The 21,484-nt window shown below is 43.1% G+C and overlaps 1 protein-coding gene across 3 annotated transcripts in view; it reads left to right on the top strand.

The window, feature by feature from the left end:
• iqgap2 (IQ motif containing GTPase activating protein 2) overlaps positions 1 to 2,565 on the top strand; it is a 416,923-nt gene extending 414,358 nt beyond the window's left edge. For all 3 annotated transcript variants that reach the window (XM_068029497.1, XM_068029496.1, XM_068029498.1), the window contains one exon: positions 123 to 2,565. In XM_068029497.1, the coding sequence (XP_067885598.1) occupies positions 123 to 236 (114 nt within the window). In that variant the 3' untranslated portion in view covers positions 237 to 2,565. The remainder of the gene's footprint in view (positions 1 to 122) is intronic.
• The last annotated feature ends 18,919 nt before the right edge of the window (positions 2,566 to 21,484 follow it).

Here is a 21,484-nt window from a genome sequence, read left to right as displayed (position 1 = left end):
GTTCAGCTGTTTCTGTTTGCAATTTCCAATGACAGATTTGGACAGTGTGACATTATGTTGATGATGTTTACACGTTTTTGACTTGAGTTAAAAGAAATTAAAAGTGAATTTCATTTTCACAGGACCTTCTGGAGCTACAGTACGAAGGTGTGGCTGTCATGAAGATGTTTGGCAAGGCCAAAGTCAACGTGAATCTGTTGGTTTTCCTACTGAATAAAAAATTCTATGGAAAATAAACAATCCTCACTAGCAGTTCTGACAGTCAAATTCAAACAATAATCTTTCCTTTTCATTAATTGATTAAACAAATATTATGTTCACAGTCAATAGCAGGGTCACAAAGGTATTTAAAATATCAAATGTATTGTTTTAAGAAAAACACATCACAGTATTGGACCAAAACTGATTTCTGCCATTGTACTTTCTGCATAAGTAGTTTGTGCCTTCTTGGTGTTTTCAGCTTAGATTTCTAATTTTAAAAAGTTGATACAGAAAATATTGTGTAAGAAAATGGGTGCATGTGAATCATTTGCTGTTGAGTTACTTTGTTTTATTTAACACTGCAATTAATTGGATTTTTAAAAAGGTAATAAACAGAGTAACCCCACTTTAAAATATTCTTAGTTGGATAGCTGCTGTGGACATAAGTTACATTATGCATTTCCCAGTAGAGGATTCATTATATCCCTTAGTGATTTTAGCATAGTTACAGCCCAGTTCCCCATCTCTTGCGCATGGTGTTGCCTTGGTTATAGATCTGCTGGCAATCCAATTGCAAGCAGCCTTTTCAAGTCTTCACATACTGAAGAAAAAGTAAACAATAGCAATCCAGTTGTTGCAGTAATACTTTGACAAAAATCAGGAATTTGAACAATAAGGTCATTTCAAAAAAGAACTTCAGCCGAGCAAGTTTCCATTTTCAAAGTTAATTTGCGGCTTTGTGATTTAACTTTTGTAGTGGCTGTTTGTGGTTTAATGAAGGCAGAAGCAACACATTAACAGGCTGCTAAAATTGTGAATACAGAACCAGAAAAATCCTATTTGGAGCCCGTGTGATGATTTTGGTTAAGCACAAAACAGGTTGCTTTTCACTTCTGCCTGTTGCTTCGTATGCACCTGAGCATTACAGATGATTGCCTTCTTGCTTCCATGGGTCTGAAGTCTAGAAATATTTTCAACTTTGATTTTTGTTTTTACTCGGTTGATATTCAAGGAAATGACTTAAGCCAAATTTAGACTCTGTAGAATACAAGATGCAAAGTTATATTAAGAATGTTTTAGTCTGAAATTTTTGATACCTCATGATTCAAGGTGTGCTTTTATGAGTGACAAGACAGGAGTCGCTTAATTCATATAATCAAGTGCATATCTGTAACCTGTTTCTGAAATCCATTGGCTATAATATCTTTGCATTCCTGGTGTATCTCTAAAATAAAAGCACTATTAGAGAAATCCAACTTCAGGAAAAATATCTGGCACAGTAACTAGGGTCTAAATTGAAACTTAAATATGCTGCTTACAAAGGAAGAAAGCAATATTTACAATTGAGCTGTGTGTTACAAATTTATACGTAATCCTGTTCACTGAATGGAATGAGACACCTTATATACTGTAAGTATCTGACTACCCCAAAACCAATTACAACGTCAACAATAAACTTGCTTGACAAGCAACTACTTTCATATACCTTTCACAGCAATGATTCCTTATGACTTTCAAAGTGAGTATTCGAACGAGGGGTGCTTGCATTTGTTACATGCATAGTAAGTTTGAGGATTTGCTTGTGATTGTCCAATAATAAAAGTATAAAGTAAAGATATAGATCAAATTCTATAACCTTTGGGTGTTTGTCTTCTGATCTGATGGTTTAACTTTCTGTTACCAGTGCAGACATGGCTTTACAAGCTGGAATATTGGATAGGTTACAGAAGAACTAAAAATGTAGAATTTAAAACTGCAGTTGCCATAATCCTTAATTCATGAATTTTAATTGTGGTTTAGAAACAAATTTCTGGGACCCCATAATTTTGTTCATTGATTTTTAAAATAAAAATGATGGAACAATGTGGCTTCAATTTCTGTGTTACTGGGGCAAAGCATCATTGATCTGACTCCAAGCACAAATGTTTCCATGTTGCTTATTTAGTTTAAGAATAATTAAAATTAATCAATTATTTAAATAGTTGACTTTAAATGCAGTATACAATTCCAGTTATGAAAACATTCCATTTAAAATATTCAATGTAAAAAGATAAAATATTATGATTTATACAAGATAATAAATATGCACTACTGCCATATGGCCAAAAATGTATTTCCAGGCAATATGTACTACATGTAGTATGGTAATAAAGTAATGATTTGGCTCTAGTGATTGATTTATGTTTGTCAGTTCAAACTGACACTTTGTGCCTTTTGTATGTAAACTGCTCTGTCCCCATAGTGTTGGCTATTTATAGCTATTCTTTTAAAACCAAAATATTGGAATCTTGTTTGACGACGTTGGTTTATCAATGATTGTCTGCCTTGTCAAATTGTGTAAAATAAATCTTCCTAAAGAGTTTACATTCTGTTGACTTTGTTTTCTTCCAATGTGAAACACCAGTGTGGCCTGCTTGTAATGACTTTTATTAGTTTTGTGATTTTATTTATTCGCATAAAGCTTCTTCCATTAAATGAGATTATGGTCTTTTTTAATCTACATTAAAATTCTCAGTTGGAGCCAACTTAAAGACATCACAAATATGTTGCACAGTTTCAGGCATCTGGAGGCCTAACTTTAAAACTGATATCAAACTGAAGCAGTTGATTGCAGCTCTAATGCAAGTAGTTCGCACCTCAACAGGTTAATAGTGACAGCTGATGGTAGTGCTTCCGTATATATAACTCTCTAATGGAAGTGAAGCTCCTTTCTGTTGTGTCTGAAGCTATCACTTCCTTATCCTAATAAACATTCTGCTGTGAGGATATATGTTGTAATTTTTTTTTAAAAAAGCTCCCTTCCACACATTGACCACTACCCATTTTCGAGCAGTATAGCCCAGCTTGATGAGTTCTTGGGAAACTATCTGCTGCAATTTTCCAGTTCTGGCAACATCCCCATAAATCTCCTCTGTACCCTCTATAGTGCAATTACATGCTTCCTGTAATGAGGTGACCAGAACTGCACATAGTACTCGAGCTGTGGCCCAACTAATGTTATAAGTTCCAGTATAACCTCCATACTCTTATATTCTATGTCTCTGGTAATAAAGGAAAGGATTCCAGATGACGCCTTTTTCTTAGCCTTGTTTGACCTCCCCAAATCACCCTACACTTGTCTGGGTTAAATTTCATTTGCCACTTTTCTGCCCACCTGATCAGTCCATTGATATCTCAAGATTCCCTCATTCACCAAACTCCCAGCTTCACGCTGTGCCCAAGCTGCACTCCAGACCCCTGTATTTATACTACCTGAAACTCAGATATGTCAGATCTGCTACAGCTACAGAAACCAGTTTAAATGAGTTACCCAATTAATTAATCCCAGCTGCTCCCCAGTAGAGAGCTTCTTTAATACTGCTTAAAACTGGAAGAAACTTGCACAGTAAATTTTAGTTAAATGCTAAATGCAAACAAGATTAGATTTAGAAAGAAATTAACCCTTCCCTCACTCACGAAACTCCAAGCTTCACAGACTGTGCCCAAGCCACACTCTGAGTCAAGGGATATGGGGAGCAGGCAAGAAAGTGGAGTTGAGGCAGATGATCAGCCGCCATCATATTGAATGGCCTCTTTCTGCTTCTATTTCTTATGTTCCATCTCTGGTGAGGAACTTTCCACTGACAGTGTGGAGCACATGAACTGCAGAAAACTAGTGTGTCTCTCTTTCAAATTATATGTATTGTCCATTTATCAATATCCCACCCATCTCCTGCTGTTCCTACAAGGATATTCTTTTGACTGGAGGGATTTTATGTTTGGTGTTGGTTTTGGTGGTTTGAAGCTTTGGGTGATGCAGTATTAGACCACATCCAGCATTACCTATTACAATATCATGCTATTTGTATGTGCATATACTCAGTAAATTGTTTCTCCACACTTTTTTAGATAGCTGTACTTATATAGTGTGTAGAGGATACCCATTTTTTGAATAATAACCCATATCTTCAAGACTGGCAATCTTTGCAAGCAGTTTCCAGAGTGTGGTAGTGTTACGACCGAGGCGGGAGGAGTGCACTGTCTTTCTCTAAATCCACTTCTCCACAGATCACAACATATTTAAATGTTTACTCAGTTACTGATATGGTCAATCATATACTCTATTCTTTATCGCAGAATAAAATATACCAACCTTGGGCTGAATTTTACGAGTGCACCGCAGCTTGCAGTGATGCACACTGCGTGGGGGCTGATTTAAATAGGATGGGGTGGCCGCTGCGTCCCTGGCAACAGCATCCGGTGCCACCGCGCAGGTGCTGGTGCCATTTTTAAAGGGCTTTAAGCCCTTACAATATCTAATTTTTAAAGGTGTATATTATAAATGTTTATTAAATAATAAACATTTGTGATGGAGGCTTCCCCCCCCCCCCCCACCCAAATGTAATTTAATTGCCCGGGATAACAAAAACATGAGGTACAGAAAGAGGAGCTGGTTGTTTTTTCAGCAGGCTACAAACCCAACTGCTTTCAACACAGTAAACACCCCAACTGAACCAAAACAATATCCCAAAGGTGAAACCTCCTGACCACCATAAATCTTGACATGTCACTTCTCTGTAAACTTCTTCCCCAAGTCACCAAGGTTTCTGTTGTCTATTGAGCATAAGCCATGTGACCATACAGTAAAGGTTTTCAAACAAGACCTGTTAGTTACTCTTGAAAAAAAACACATCAATGGAATCTTTTCAGTTTTCCCAAATGAACCGATATCCATAACTATAAAATACGTGTCCTTAAAAATAAATTTCAAAATAGAAGCACTTTCATAATTGTAGCAACTTGTAAACTAAAAGTAATTTCAAGCAGCTTTGGTACATAAGAAGCTGGTCTTAGACTTTAGAATACCACAAATCAAAATGGTCTATAAACCATCTCGAACTTTCAAGGTGCACACTTTAATTATTTAATAATGATTCAATATCAACTTGGTTGAATAACTAATATAATTGCTATAGGACTTTTTTTGAGGCCAGTATGCTCAGAATCGCATGTAGTTGTGCCGAGTGTCCCTTCTTCCTCTTGCAGGTTTTGTAGGACAATAGTTTATTTTTGTTTTGAGACATAGTACAGCACGATAAGGCTTGCTGTGCTTTGGCATGCTTATCAAATCCTCCCACACTTCTGCATAAAAGCCTGTGACCTCATTCACTTTATTACAGAGACACTAACATTCCATTCCTTTCATGACCTTTGGCCCAATCAGTTTGTTAATGTCATAATGCATTTTTCACTCAAAGGACAATATTTACCTAATGATCTCAGCCTTTCAGATTGTTACATAAAGAGGCACCCTCATTCGTTCCACCCCCCCCCCCCCCCCCCCCCCGCACGCAAATAGACTGCCTTTCAGACATGGGAGATCACACGACAGTGTCACTGACATTCCTTATATACAGTTATCAAGCAAAGCACATTCAGCAGCATTATATGTGGTATTCTGGATCCTCTTGTCATCAGTAACAGTTCTGTCTAGTAAACTGTTTAATGAGTCATTACATTAATTCTTTTCCAATGATTAATTGCATTAGCAGCTACTTATTTTGCAAGTACTTTTCAACATTCTTCTGTTTCTTGTAGCCTTAGCAGCAAACAAATATTGCTTTTGGAGCAGAGTAAGGTTGAGATGTTCATCAAATTGAGACAACTCTGGTCATCGTTTCACTACAGTCACGAATGATATACAAAGAAAAGAACAAAGAAAATTACAGCACAGGAACAGGCCCTTCGGCCCTCCAAGCCTGCGCCGATCCAGATCCTCTGTCTAAACCTGTCACCTATTTTCTAACGGTCTGTATCTCTTTGCTTCCTGCCTATTCATATATCTGTCTAGATACATCTTAAAAGACGCTATCGTGCCCGCGTCTACCACCTCTGCTGGCAACGTGTTCCAGGCACCCACCACCCTCTGCATAAAGAACTTTCCATGCATATCCCCCCCCTAAACTTTTCCCCTCTCACTTTGAACTCGTGACCCCTAGTAATTGAATCCCCCACTCTGGGGAAAAAGCTTCTTGCTATCCACCCTGTCTATACCTCTCATGATTTTGTACACCTCAATCAGGTCCCCCCTCAACCTCCGTCTTTCTAATGAAAATAATCCTAATCTACTCAACCTCTCTTCATAGCTAGTGCCCTCCATACCAGGCAACATCCTGGTGAACCTCCTCTGCACCCTCTCCAAAGCATCTACATCCTTTTGGTAATGTGGCGACCAGAACTGCGCACAGTATTCCAAATGTGGCCGAACCAAAGTCTTATACAACTGTAACATGACCTGCCAACTCTTATACTCAATACCCCGTCTGCTGAAGGAAAGCATGCCGTTTGCCTTCTTGACCACTCTATTGACCTGCGTTGCCACCTTCAGGGAACAATGGACCTGAACACCCAAATCTCTCTCTACATCAATTTTCCCCAGGACTTTTCCATTTATTGTATAGTTCACTCTTGAATTGGATCTTCCAAAATGCATCACCTCGCATTTGCCCGGATTGAACTCCATCTGCCATTTCTCTGCCCAACTCTCCAATCTATCTATATTCTGCTGTATTCTCTGACAGTCCCCTTCACTATCTGCTCCTCCACCAATCTTAGTGTCGGCTGCAAACTTGCTAATCAGACCACCTATACTTTCCTCCAAATCATTTATGTATATCACAAACAACAGTGGTCCCAGCACGGATCCCCGTGGAACACCACTGGTCACACGTCTCCATTTTGAGAAACTCCCTTCCACTGCTACTCTCTGTCTCCTGTTGCCCAGCCAGTTCTTTATCCATCTAGCTAGTACACCCTGGACCCCATGCGACTTCACTTTCTCCATCAACCTACCATGGGGAACCTTATCAAACGCCTTACTGAAGTCCATGTATATGACATCTACAGCCCTTCCCTCATCAATCAACTTTGTCACTTCCTCAAAGAATTCTATTAAGTTGGTAAGACATGACCTTCCCTGCACAAAACCATGTTGCCTATCACTGATAAGCCCATTTTCTTCCAAATGGGAATAGATCCTATCCCTCAGTATCTTCTCCAGCAGCTTCCCTACCACTGACGTCAGGCTCAGCGGTCTATAATTACCTGGATTATCAATGTTAACTCTGTAGAAGCTGTATATTGCTGCACAAGTCCAGTGAGGATAAATACTTAATGATGGATGCTTGAGTGTAATCCTAAATGAAAATATTAAGTGATAATTTATTAGCTTTGTTCTCCCATTGTGGAGCTTCACCAGCCAGGAGTGCTTATTGGAAATTACAATCTCATTTAAACACAAATAGCTATGTATATTAGAATCATTAGCGATGAGATATTTGGACATTGTCATAACTTTTTATATAGCGAAATTTATTTACACTAATTTTAAGAATCGATTTCATTACTTATTCCCCGAGCATTGCCATGACCTCCATTTTGTCTGCACTTCTCTGAGCCACTTGACAACCCCAGCAATCAGTTAATCAAATTAATTAATTTTCATTACAAAGTAGTGATTTAGAAAAATAAAAACATTAAAGATAATAATGAAAAATGCAAAGGGTAAGCAAGTATTCCAGCAACTGATTTGTTGAGGAGGCATTTGTTAAGCTGTTTGTGATGCAGTAAATTAAGAATATATTGAAGGAAAGTGGTGTAATTGAAACAAAATCCTAGTCAAATTTTGAGACTTTGCAGTTCAAATATGAAAAGACACTACACAATGAGGAAGTTTGGAGTATGAGGAAAAGTCAGGTACAGCTTTTTCAACCAACCGAGCAGAGTTGTCAAGTAAATATAGGAAGTCCATTATATTTGATAGTATGAATGCTTTAAGAGACAGTTGGATGTATTTCTGAAGGCAAAAGAAATTGAGAGGTACGAGGAACAACATGATAGAGTTTATCCCATTGCAGCGAGACTTGTTTGTTTTCGATTTTTAAAGGATCATTCATTTAGAGGAGGCTTGGCATAGTGATAATATCACTAAACTAGTAATCCAGAGGTCCAGGCTAATGCCCTGGCGCCTCCAGTTCAAATCCCACCATGGCAGTTGGTGGAATTTAAATTCAATTAATTAACAAAAATCTGGAATTGAAAGCTAGTCTCAGTAATGGTACTCTGAAACTATCATCGATTGTTGTAAAAACCCATTTGGTTCATTAATGCCCTTTAGGGAAGGAAATCTGCCATCCTTACCTGGGCGGGCCTACATGTGGCTCCAGACCCACAGCAATGTGGTTGACTCTTAACTGCCCTCTGAAATGGCCTGGCAAGCCACTCAATTGTCAAGAGAAATTAGAGATGGGCAACAAATGCTGGTCTTGCCAGCAACACACTCATCCATGCAAGAGTAATAAAAAAAATCACAACATTAAATAGTTATGCGATTTCCGTCTTCTTCACCTCCAATCTCAATAGCTTTAACCTTCTGGCAAGGCTCTCATCATTCACCTGATGATAAGCTCCAAATTGTCATTCATCAAGACCTGCTTACCTATCACCTATGTCTGCTGGTCTACAGTAGTCCTTGATCCTTCAATGCATGAAATTTCAATTCCTTGTCTTCATCTATGCATTCCTCCATGACCTTCCTCCACTCTTTCTCTACAATTTTTTCCAACCCTCTATCCTCTCTTGAACACTCTGTTCCTCTGACTCTGGCCTCCTGCTTCATTCCTCCCTTTGTTGGTAGAGCTTTTAGCTGCCCAAGGTCCTACTCCTTGAAATTCCCTACTTTAGCGCCTCAATCCATTAAAGCCCAACTCTTTTGCCTGGCTTTTGGTCACCTGCTCTAAAGTCCCTGTTCTGGCCTGCCATCAATTTTTCATACACCTATTTGTGAAGCACTTTGGGATGTTCCCACTTAAATTGATGTTACTTTGAACTTATCTATCTAGTTGTATACCAAATGATACGAATGAAAGTTAAATAGGTATAGAACTACATTAGATGCCAGGCGGTACTACTTTTCATAGAGAGTTGTTAACTAAAATAAGATGGCAGCTCATGCAGTGAGTGCAAGTTCAGAGCAAACATTTATAAGGGAGCTAGACAAATTTCTGCATTTGGTTAACATAAGAACCTTCATATTATATGTAGTTTGGTACTGGGGCAATGTGTCTCCCAATACTATGGTCGCCTGGAACTTGCTGGATCTCCTTCAAAGTTTGGAGAGGAACTTCTTTGAATCTTTTCCAAAATTGACCCAAGATTTTTCTCTTGTTTTTACCTCTCCCGATTATATGGCTTGTTTCTGGGGGGAGAGGTTAGATGGGTGGTGTCATGGCGCGTGTAAGTTGTTACATGTTAGTATGAGATCGGCTCAAAAGACCAGCCGACTTTTCTCTGTCATTTGCTTTTAGCTTTTTGTGTATATTGGACTATTGACTATTGTTAACATTTTATTCACCAGGTCTCTTCCCCCACCCCCCCCCCCAAATCACCTAAAACGTGAGCTTTTAGGTCTGTGACCTTTCATCAGTTCTGTATTTACAGTACTTTCTGTTTTTATTTCAGCATCCAGCATCCGCGGTCTTTTGTTTTTGCTTTTATTAAACAGTAAGTTTTCTGTTTGATCCTTCAAGAAAATGTATTTTGTATAGTATACAATGTTATCTCTTTCAGACTCAAAAATTTTGATCACATTGCCCATTTAGAGCAGTATCTCTGTGATGAAAAACATGCAAACTGCATGCATGATGAGCAAAGTGACAATAAACAGGAGTAGGCAGTCAAAACAAAAATACACCAGGAAAGAAAAATGAGTGAGGTTTCTCTATAAGCAATGACAAGTAAAGTCCACGATATACAAAGTCCACGACAAACCAAAAGAATAATGGGCCTGAGTTTGCTGTAGCCAGTGAACGAATGGCGACTGCTATTTGTCAGACTTTCCTCACCGATTTAATTCCTATAACCTTTTGTATTGGAAGGGTGGAATCTTGAGTGCCACAGCATTCCTAATGGCAGGACCAGAGGTTGTCTGCTCCCACTGCAAATCGTGTTTCTCACGTGATTTTGTATTTAAATTAGCCATGTGGCGATGAACACGTGGGATCATGTGGCGGGTCGGCCTTTCACTGGTGGAACCTACTGTCACTGCCCCAAGCACCATGGTCACCACAGATATTAAACATTCTGTGCTTTCAGCCTCAAGGAGCAGCAGCCTTCCTTTCATGTAAGTATCTTCAGAATACCTTAGTTGAAGCTTACACTTAAATCAAAATGTTTTTGCCTCCCTTATTTTGTAAAACTCACCACCAACTTCTTTTAATTATTTTTTTAAAATTTATTTAGAGATACAGCACTGAAACAGGCCCTTCGGCCCACCTAGTCTGTGCCGACCAACAACCACCCATTTATACTAACCCTGCAGTAATCCCATATTTCTTATCACCTCCCCACACTAGGGGCAATTTACAACGGCCAATTTACCTATCACCTGCAAGTCTTTGGATGTGTGAGGAAACCGGAGCAGCCGGCGAAAACCCACGCAGACACAGGGAGAACTTGCAAACTCCACACAGGCAGTACCCAGAATCGAACCCAGAACGAACCTGTGAGGCTGCGGTGCTAACCACTGCACCACTGTGCCGCCCATACATATCATTTATTTTCCCTACAGCCAAAATAAATCAAATGGCAGCCAGCAGGCAGTGTCCCACCCCACGGTTCAGTGATGCCTCCCTGCAGGTTCCCGTCCAGGCCATCAGGGAAATGGCCTCTTCCCTGCAGATGGAGTCAGAAGACCCTCATGCCTCACCAAGGCAGTTTGGATGGAGGTAGCAGAGGGGGTCTCGAACCATGGGATAACTCTAAGCACATGGGTGCAGTGCAGCAAGTGCATTAATGACTTGCTCAGATCAGCAAGGGTAAGTGGTTCTGGTGAAGCTACTCCATTGTTTACTTCCATGGCTCAGTGTCTTTAAGACAGAGGATATACAAGGAATGTGTGAGCAGCCTTGGTGCCATTGTAATGGTGAAGATTGGAATTGTTTGTGATTGGATGTGTCGTGCGAAAGCCCATGCAGAATGAGTGATGTTGATGCATGTATACAATGGTTGTGATGCATCTTTGCCACGTCATTAAATCTGTACTGTCTGCTACAGGATAAACGAAGCCACAACCAGCGCGAGCAAGCTAAGAGGGAGGAGGGGACCCTGGCATCAGGCTGCTGACCATGACTGAGGTGGAGGCCTCTGAGATTGCGAGTGAGGAGGGAGACAGGGCAATCAGAGATGGCAAGGCAAGATCCACAAGGCATAAGGATGAAGTGTCATCTCTGCTCTTGCAGCCATTTGTGGAAACTGAAGGAAATTGTTTGAACTCATGTGAAGCACATACTTAAGGTGCCTCTGTTTGTGTCTCCACTGCAGGTGCCCTCACTTGAGTAGCAGAACGCCGTGTGGCCCAAGAATCATCCTCTGGGAGCAAGAAGAAGTCAATGCCCCAGAGGGTGCGCTGTCGCCTGCCTCTTCCACCTCCACCAGAGCAGATACGTCTACATTGTCCACAGGGGGTTTAAGATTAGAATCTGGGTCACAATCTGGTGTGCACGACACAAACACGTCCCAGCAGCTGAGGGAGCATGGGCTGGCCAGGTCCCCTGACCATCAGAGGACTGCTGAAGACCAGGCCCCTGCTCAGCCCCATGCTTATGATGATTCTCTGTTTGTTGCTGCAAGAAGCCTGCTGGAAGTGCAGAAAAGCCATGTAGAAAATATGTCAAAGATAACTGAGGTCATGTATGACTTTGCACGTGCCATGGAAGAGTTCATGCAAGCCATGATGTCTGCCATGTCCCAGGCATTTGAGAGTATGGCTTTCTCAGGAGAGAGTCTGGCGAGCTGCGTAGTGAGTCTAATTGAGCACTTGAGTATATACGATCTGACCTGTACTCCATCACTGTTGCCATTGGCTCCATGCAGCAGAGTCTAATCGAGAGGGAGACAAGGAACTTGAACCTCCCTCCAGGTGTTCCTTCCCCTCAGGGAGACAGGCAGGTGCCATCATGCACACAGATGGAGGAGGATCACGTGCCAGCTTCCCCAGGGCCTTCCTTTCTGGACACCGCCAGGGAAAGTGGTGTCTCGTCCTCTTACCCCACCCCCCCCCCCTCCCCGACATTTACCCCCTTTCCTCCAGTGTGCAAGCACATGGGGGGATACTCAAGCACTATTGCTGCAGAACCCCAGTAGGATGGCGCCATCAAGGCCCCGTCCCTCCAGAAGGTGCCAGCCATGGTCATCCACAGCATCAGGGCAGTGCACTGAGCAGACTGCCTCTACCTCAGCTGCTAATGTCAGGGTAGCACTTGGACGTAGTGGGAGGAAAAGAAAATTGAAACAGTTTTGAGCACGAAGGTGGCACAGGTGATGTAGAAATGTTAACAAATGCAAAGATGTATTAAAACATTTTTATTTCTTGCCAAATTTGATCCACTCTTGGTAATGTTCTACTTGGTTACAAAGAAGTTTTTTGGGGGCCTATGGCAGGAACACAATGATGCTTGTAAAGCATCTCAGGAAATGTCCAGTTTCCTTATGTCACTGTAATTTTAGTCTTCAGTCTTCAATGATGGCTGCTTTCCTATTGATAACTTTTTCCAATACTGTCATGCATTACTTTTCTTTTCTCTGGTCATAACTCAATGCTGCTTGCTGTGGTGTATAGTGGCATTCATCTGAGTCCATGGATGATTTCAAATTTTAATCACATGAAAGTGCAGCAACACTTCATTCAGATTGTAGTGATGAATAAGACCTCAGGCAAAAGGAATTGTTATGTTTCTCCACCCAACATTCCTTGATGATGTGGCTTATTGTTGGCTGAAATGTGCATAAATTAGGTTCTCCCTCATGTCCCTTACACGTCTCTGCATGACCCTCATATCGATGATGGCATCATTGTCATTATTGTCCTTCTCACCCTCATCATAGTCATCCTCATCTGAGGAGGACTGGTGTTCCTCCTGTTCCTCCGCCTGCAGAATGTTGTCACGTTTAATTGCAAGGTTGTGCAAGGCACAGCAGACAACAATTATTTGTGACATCCTCCGTGGCGCGTACTGAAGAGTGCCTCCAGACAGGTCAAGGCAACGGAATCGCATTTTCAGCATGTCAATAGAATGCTCAATGATGGCTCTGGGTGGATGTGTGAGCGAAATTATATCTTTCTTCGGCACTTTGGGCATGACGTACTGGTGTCATCAACCATGGACAAAGGGGGTAACCCTCGGTTGGTTCCTCAAAAACTGCTGACAGCTGGGAGTTCCTCGAAAAGTAGTAGTCATGACAGCTCTCTGGGAAACATGCAAAACATGCATGATTTTTCTCCAGTGGGCACAAACCAGTTGCACGTTTAAAGAGTGAAAGCCTTTGAAATTAACAAAGTCAGCAGGCTGGTCCCAGGGAGCTCGAATGGCCACATGAGTACAGTCGATCACCACTTGCACTCTAGGGAAGCCAGCAATGGCGCTGAAGGCAGCAGACCTTACTGCCTGGCTGTCCTCATCCACAGGTAAGTAGATGAAATCATTGGCTCGTCAATGAAGGGAATTGGTTACCTCTTTGATGGACCTGTGGGTCGCAGACTGAGACACTACATATGTCGCTCGTTAATCCCTGATAGCAAAGAAATTAGGTCAATAGTAACCTTGAGGGTAAGTTGCATGGGGTTCCCAACTAAAACAAGTGGCTGCAGGTAATAGGATTGTACACATTACAGTCACACCCTCATGCTTCTCTGGCATTGCCTCTCTGACATCTGAAGGTAATGTGTCCTTGTCCTGAGGATGTGATGATATGCCAGCGCCCGTCTTTGATAATGCCTTTCTTGGATGGCTTCATTCTGAGCAGCCTCACCCTCTGGTGCTGCCTGATGCTCCTGTTGAATCATCATCCATTGATCTTCAAGATCCCTCCTCAGTCTCTCCTCTGCAATTGTTCGCGTGTTAGAGGACAAAGTGTGTGTATGACACTCATGCCTTTGCAGCTTTTTAATTGCTGAGATGAGAAGAGTGTGGTAAAACTGTCCTTCTACCATCCAGTAGAACCATGAAAGTCACAATCAGATCGCTGTTATGTGCCTTACATTTGCATACAGCAGGAAATCACACCCACCATGATTTGTCTCCTCCACCACCCACCCCCCCACAATCGACTGGCATTCTTCTTCCAGAAAATGTTGTGTCTACAATACCAGGCAAGTTCGCCCACCTTTCAATCTCCTGCTGCCACCTTCCATCCTGCACCCATCCCCCTTGACCCACCCAACTTAACCCTCACCCTTCCCCCTGTTACCTTAGAAGCTCACCCCATTACCGTGGACCAGCTCATCATCAATTTATACATGCCATCTCTCCCTCGTCCCTACCCCCGTCACTATCCAACTGCCGACTCTCACCCTTGAACCTCCAAGAATCCACCTTGATATAGATACAGATTCCCAATCTCCTCCCTATGATGATCTTGAATATCCAGCCCTAAGTCTCGACCTTTCCCCCCCGCCACCCCACCACCATATACAATTGCCCGGTGTGACTGTGCCTGTACCTTCTGCCAGCCAGTACCCTGATGTGGACACATGGCTCCGACGTCGACAGCGATCCTCCCTCCTTTTAGACCTCACATGACCATCAGTTTTCTAACAGGAACATATCAACCTGCCACCCCCTGCAACCGCACACAGCCAGCCTCATCATCAAAATCAGCCTCTACGCAACCTGGACACTGCCCTCCTCCCTCCCCTGCTCCTATGCACCCAAGACCACACCCTTCCCTCCCCGACCAGCCTCCCCTCCTCGTCCTCCATGTAGCCCCCGCCGATGCCAGCACCGCCATCCCCTGAGATGATTCACCTTTGCTGGTGGTGAGCCTGGAAGGAAACATCCATTCCAATGCTGGTGTTAGTTTAGCGGTTGAGTTAAAGAGCGAGGAGCACAGTCCTGAGATTCAACTGCACAAATCTGACTGTTGCACACCACATTAAAACATTTGTGAACCGGGTGGTACAGGAATAATGTTCTCTGTTCACTTAATCTGCAGGTAGGACTAAATCCTAACTCTTCGTAGGGTAATGAGTATTCATGGCATGTAAATGAATGCAAAGCTGCAATCCGCCACTGCGCTAGAGGAACCTCAGAACATCGAAACCTGCCACCAACTTAATTCCTCTAAAATATCCTGCCATCGGGAATCCGAAAAAATGCCTCCTGCCTAATTATATCGCTCCGCACGCCACCAAGTCCACCGCGGCAGACAGCATAAAATTCACCGTGAAGTTGCTATTTTAGAGAGCCAAATGGTGCAGTGCCCTCTACAGGACATCTGGGACCTGGGTGAACAGGACAAGCAACTCGGTGTCTCCTTGACCAATCAAATTGAAGTCTTGTTAATGAATGATCCAGAGTCTGAACCAGGAAATGCCAATTTGAATAGTGAATTCCATGTCAAATCCAGTACAGAAAGTGAAATAAAGAGAGGGATAGAAAGATTGGATTAAGAGAGAGAAAAAAGAGACAGAAAGAAAACACGTAAAAAATTTCAATTTTTAAAACTATCTCCACCGACAGTTAAAAGCTGGAGGAATGAGACTTCATGGATATTTTCAGTACCTGAGCTTGTTTGGCAGTTAAGATTTATCACACGGTTAAAGGTCCTTAACTGACAAGCCCTAACTTTCTGTGGCAAATTTAGCCTGTATCTACAATGTCAGTACAGGAAATTCAAGCCCTTCAGTATATTTGAATGGGGAACCAGATGGTAAGATGCTAGCTGGGATTTAACACCCACCTCCCCCAGGAGCAGGCTAGGAGGCAGGGTGGTGTAAACTCGTGTGGGAGGTGGGGGATGCTGTGCCTATCACCTATCTGCCCCTGCTCCAATTTTACCAGTGGCGGGGGAGGTGGCAAATGGCCCACCTGATCCCAGGCCAATTGAGGCTCTTAAGTGGCCAATTAATTGCCACTTAAAGGCCTCTTCCCACCACCTATCATCTACCAGCGATGGATGGGCACTTTGGCTTCGGTGGAGGCTGCCTAGTAATATATGGTGGCCTCCGTGTAAGCTGGGGCGGGGGGAGGCCTCCTGATCGGTAACCCTGTGCCCCACGGAGAGCCTCCCCAGCAGCATGGGCCACCCCCACTAAAACTACCCCCCGCCCTGCTCTCGGACCCACTCCCACCTCACCAGGACCTAGCTGACTGTCCCCGGCAAGGCCGACTCCCACTTAGATCTTTGAAGGGTGACTTCTGTTATCCTATTCTAGCTGGATGAAGTCACAGCAGTGGCCACTGCTCCTGGTGCCGCTGCTGGGACTGAGGAGCAGCCGCTGGGACTGAGGAGCAGCCAACCCTCTGATTGGCCAGCGGCTGTTGGAGGCAGGACTTCCTGTCTCAGAGGGGCAGAATTCCTGACCGTGGTCAATTAAGGGCCTGGGCCACAGGAAATAACAGCATGGCTTCCAGGCCCAGTGGAGGCGGGCTCGCTCCCGACTCTTCAGCTGGTGGGCAGGGCCATCTTCTCAACATTAAATTCTGGCCTGTTTACGCAAGCTTACAGACAGGGGTCAGCAACGTGTCCGTACATGGACAATGGTGTCCATGGTAAACAATTTTGGGGTCTGTGACTGGTAATTTCAGGGATGAGAAACTTCCCATTGGCTTCTTCAGACTGGCTTTTTAAAAAAAAAGGCAAGTGTCAATTTCACAGCTGACAGCTGAAGCAGAACAGCACTTCCCAACTTCAGGCAGCTTTGTGGTTTTCCAGCGAGTTCTAATTACTTTGTAAAGTATGCCGGAAAACCATGAAGCTGTCCAAAGTTCAGTGCTATTCCCACTCTCAGCAACGGTTAGAGGGGGAGACAGAGAGAGTGTGGGATGGGTTGAAAAAGAGAGTTGGGGGGTACAGAGGGAGAGAATGTGGGGAGATGGGGACTGAGAGAATGTGGGGGGAGAGGGAGAGTATAAGGGAGAAAGAGAGTGGGAGGGAGTGTGGGAACAGAGAGAGAGGGTGAGTGGTGGAGAGAAAGGGGGGAGAGGGACGGAGAAGAGAGAGAGTGGGAGGAAGAGAGTGTGGGGACAGAGAGAATGTGGGGAGACTGAGGGGGACAGAGAGACAGAGCGAATGGAGGAGGGAGGACAGAGAGACAGAGAAGTGGGGGACAGAGAAAGAGAGAGAGAGGTGGGGGTCAGAAAGAGTCAGGGACAGGGAGAGAGTTTGGGGGAAAGAAAGAGTTTGCGGGGAGAGAGAGTCGGGGGAGAGTGGAGGGAGAAAGAGAGTGAGAGTAAATGTGGGAACAAAGGGGAGGGACAGAGAGAGCGAATGGAGGAGGGGGACAGAGAGATAGGGGGGCAGAGAGTGCGGGGTCAACACAAAGATGGGGGGTGTCATAGAGGGGGACAACACAGGGAGGTGGGGATGACAGAGAGGGGGGAAGAAACACAGGTGGGGGTGATGACACAAGGGGTGGGAAGCCACACATAGGGGAGGGAGCAACACAGAGGGGAGGACAGCACACAGGGGTAAACACAGAGGGGGGAACACTGAGAGGGAGGAGGAGAGAGAGAGGCAGAGAATGAGGGGGGAGAGAGAGCAATCAAGATCACTCCAGACAGATGGACATCTATCTGGAATACTCTGCATTGCTACACAACTGTGTGAGTAGACATTGACTACTTTTTCAAGCTAAAAAAGTGCCAGGTATCTCATGAAATCAGTGTCCAACATAGTGACGAGAAAGTAAGTCAAAAAATTAGTCTTCTCATTTAAACCTTCTTCACAAAAATGCACATTTGTTATTGTTTTGATTAATAAGATAATTTTTTAATGCCTTTATCTTTATGAAATTGTCCTATTGGCCCCCTACGTAAGACAAATTTGTAATGTGGCCTCCACGTGAAAAGGTTGGACACCCCTGCTCCAAGCCTTAAACCTTGTGTTTAAAATAACCTAGCAGCTAGGTTACTTTAAAACACAAATTTAAAGGCTTGTGTTATGTAAATTCATTTTAAAATGGTAAAAGTCACTTAGGGAATGTTTCAATTTCTACAGACTGGCACACATTAATCTCACTTGGGACACAAGCTCAGTGACATATTGAAAATTATTGGACTTTTATTTCTATATAAACATCACAATTGCACTGCTATCCATTTGAAATCACATTGTTCCAGAATTTATATTGAGGGGAAAATAGGCAAGAAAATCCAAGAAATCTCCAGAAGTCAGCACTGTATGTTCCTCATGAATACAAGAGTATGGTGTAATGGAGCTGAGTGACATTGGCGAAAATGGGATGCTGTTGACCCATATACAATAGTTAGTAAATACAATGTAACAGATATCTTTAATAATCCTTAATCTATGATGAACTGTCTACGATCCCTTAGCAAAATCCATTCTGTATTTGCAATTTTAAAAGCTGTCGGGGAAGACATAGTAAAACTTTATTATGTTTCAATGGTCATGTTCGTAACAGTCATTAACTGTTTCTTTGCTGTGAATTGGATTAAAGGACAAGTTTGACAAGTGTGTCGAAGATCAGTAACTGCAATGTGCATCATTTACTATCCAGTTTGAGGGAAAATAACCTGACTGGCCAATGTCATTTGAAAGTTGTCTGTATCACATAATTACATTATGTTATAAGTGCACCTTTGCTAACAAGTAAGAAATTTGGCTTGGACATAAATTGGTTAGTCTGGGGTACTATATTACAGATAGTGACTAAACCTTTTGTAATTGAATAATACGTGCAGTAACAACCGCTCAACCTTTTGTGAATAATTATCTTGTCAGAGCTGAATTGGAATCGACAGTGGTAGACAGAGATATAGGCATAGTGGATTTAAGGGAATCACTTTATTGGAGGAATTGAAGGGCGCTCTTTATTTGTAATTGTGTTTTTCTAATTTTGCCATGAGTTTTGGTGAGCAAATGACATTTTGTCCATGAGAGATTCTATTGTTTCCATATTTTAGAATCCAGGACCTAGTTTGACAGCCTGTCAAGATGAATAAACTAGTCATAGAGTTATATAGCACAGAAACAGGTCCTTCAGCCCATCGTGTCTGTGCCGGCCATACAGCATCCAACTATTCTAATCCCATATTCCTGCACTTGGCCCGTAGCCTTGGCATTTCAAGTGTTCATCTAAATACTTCTTAAATCTTGTGAGGGTTCCTGCCAAAGTCTCGGCTATCTGCTGTTTATCTCTTTGTCCCTTCCTGTCCCACTCTGCTTTTTTGTTTTACATGACTCTTTTGAAGTACTATCTGCTCCATCCTATAAAATTCTCCTGATTTGGAGATCACTGTCCTTTTGTTGGCTGCCCTGTCTTCAGACACATATTACAAGCAGATGGAGAGGTTGCACTGACATTAACCGTAGGTTAAATTGTCTTGTGACAACAGTAGTGTGAGAAATGATCTGTCTTCCTACTGTTGATTTTTCTACTGCCTCCCCTCAATAACCATAATAACAATCCTCTCGAGTTTAATGGTTTATCGGATGAATTTGCACTCCTGACACAGTGTGAATCCACAGAGGTCATCCGATAAAGTCCATTTACCACCCCGTGACATGATGTAACTAGCTCTATTCTGTCAACAAAAGTAATTCATATTGGCATTGCATTATGTTATAAGTGCAACTTTGCTAACAGGTAAGAAATTTGGCTTGGACATAAATTGGTTAGTCTCGGGTACAATATTGCAGATAGTGACTTTCTTTTTTTTTCTTTTCTTTTTGGCCTCCTTATCTCGAGAGACAATGGGTAAGCGCCTGGAGGTGGTCAGTGGTGTGTGGAGCAGCGCCTGGAGTGGCTATAAAGGCCAATTCTAGAGTGACAGGCTCTTCCACAGGTGCTGCAGAAAAATTTGATTGTCAGGGCTGTTACACAGTTGGCTCTTCCCTTGCGCCTCTGTCTTTTTTCCTGCCAACTGCTAAGTCTCTTCGACTCGCCACACTTTAGCCCCGCCTTTACGGCTGTCCGCCAGCTCTGGCGAACGCTGGCAACTGACTCCCACGACTTGTGATCAATGTCACAGGACTTCATGTCGCATTTGCAGACGTCTTTAAAGCGGAGACATGGACGGCCGGTGGGTCTGATACCAGTGGCGAGCTCGCTGTACAATGTGTCTTTGGGGATCCTGCCATCTTCCATGCGGCTCACATGGCCAAGCAATCTCAAACGCCGCTGACTCAGTAGTGTGTATAAGCTGGGGATGTTGGCTGCCTCGAGGACTTCTGTGTTGGAGATACGGTCCAAGTATTCTCCGGAGGCAGCGAAATGGAATGAATTGAGACATTGCTCTTGGCTGACATACGTTGTCCAGGCCTCGCTGCCATAGAGCAAGGTACTGAGGACACAGGCTTGATACACTCGGACTTTTGTGTTCCGTGTCAGTGCGCCATTTTCCCACACTCTCTTGGCCAGGCTGGACAAAGCAGTGGAAGCCTTTCCCATGCACTTGTTGATTTCTGCATCTAGAGACAGGTTACTGGTGATAGTTGAGCCTAGGTAGGTGAACTCTTGAACCACTTCCAGAGCGTGGTCGCCAATATTGATGGATGGAGCATTTCTGACGTCCTGCCCCATGATGTTCGTTTTCTTGAGGCTGATGGTTAGGCCAAATTCATTGCAGGCAGCCGCAAACCTGTCGATGAGACTCTGCAGGCATTCTTCAGTGTGAGATGTTAAAGCAGCATCGTCAGCAAAGAGGAGTTCCCTGATGAGGACTTTCTGTGCTTTGGACTTCGCTCTTAGACGGGCAAGGTTGAACAACCTGCCCCCTGATCTTGTGTGGAGGAAAATTCCTTCTTCCGAGGACTTGAACGCATGTGAAAGCAGTAGGGAGAAGAAAATCCCAAAAAGTGTGGGTGCGAGAACACAGCCCTGTTTCACGCCACTCAGGATAGGAAAGTGGTCTGATGAGGAGCCACCATGTTGATAGTGACTAAACATTTTGTAATTGAATAATACGTGCAGTAACAACCGCTCAATTGGCATTGCATAATATTTTGCTTGCTAGCTAGCTAATACAGTCATGCTGCACTTCATTGGTGTTTGTATGTTAAGCTACTTTATTCATAGGGAGAAATGTGTTTTAAATAGGACTGTGTTTTGATGGCATTAGATTCACTGTACACTTTTTATACAGCTTAATAGCCCTCATGTTTGTGGCTGAGTCAATAATTATGTCAAATGTATGTGGTGCAACATGTCGGTGCCAATCCCCGCAGAGAAAGGGGTGGTGCATCTCAAAAAGCAACTTCCAGATTTGCACATTTAACTGTGCAT

The sequence above is a fragment of the Heterodontus francisci genome, chromosome 4 (genome assembly GCF_036365525.1).
Source record: "Heterodontus francisci isolate sHetFra1 chromosome 4, sHetFra1.hap1, whole genome shotgun sequence".
NCBI classification, from domain to species: Eukaryota; Metazoa; Chordata; class Chondrichthyes; order Heterodontiformes; family Heterodontidae; genus Heterodontus; species Heterodontus francisci.
The sequence above is the reverse complement of the archived record's forward strand: the minus strand, read 5'-3'. Positions and strand labels throughout refer to the sequence as shown.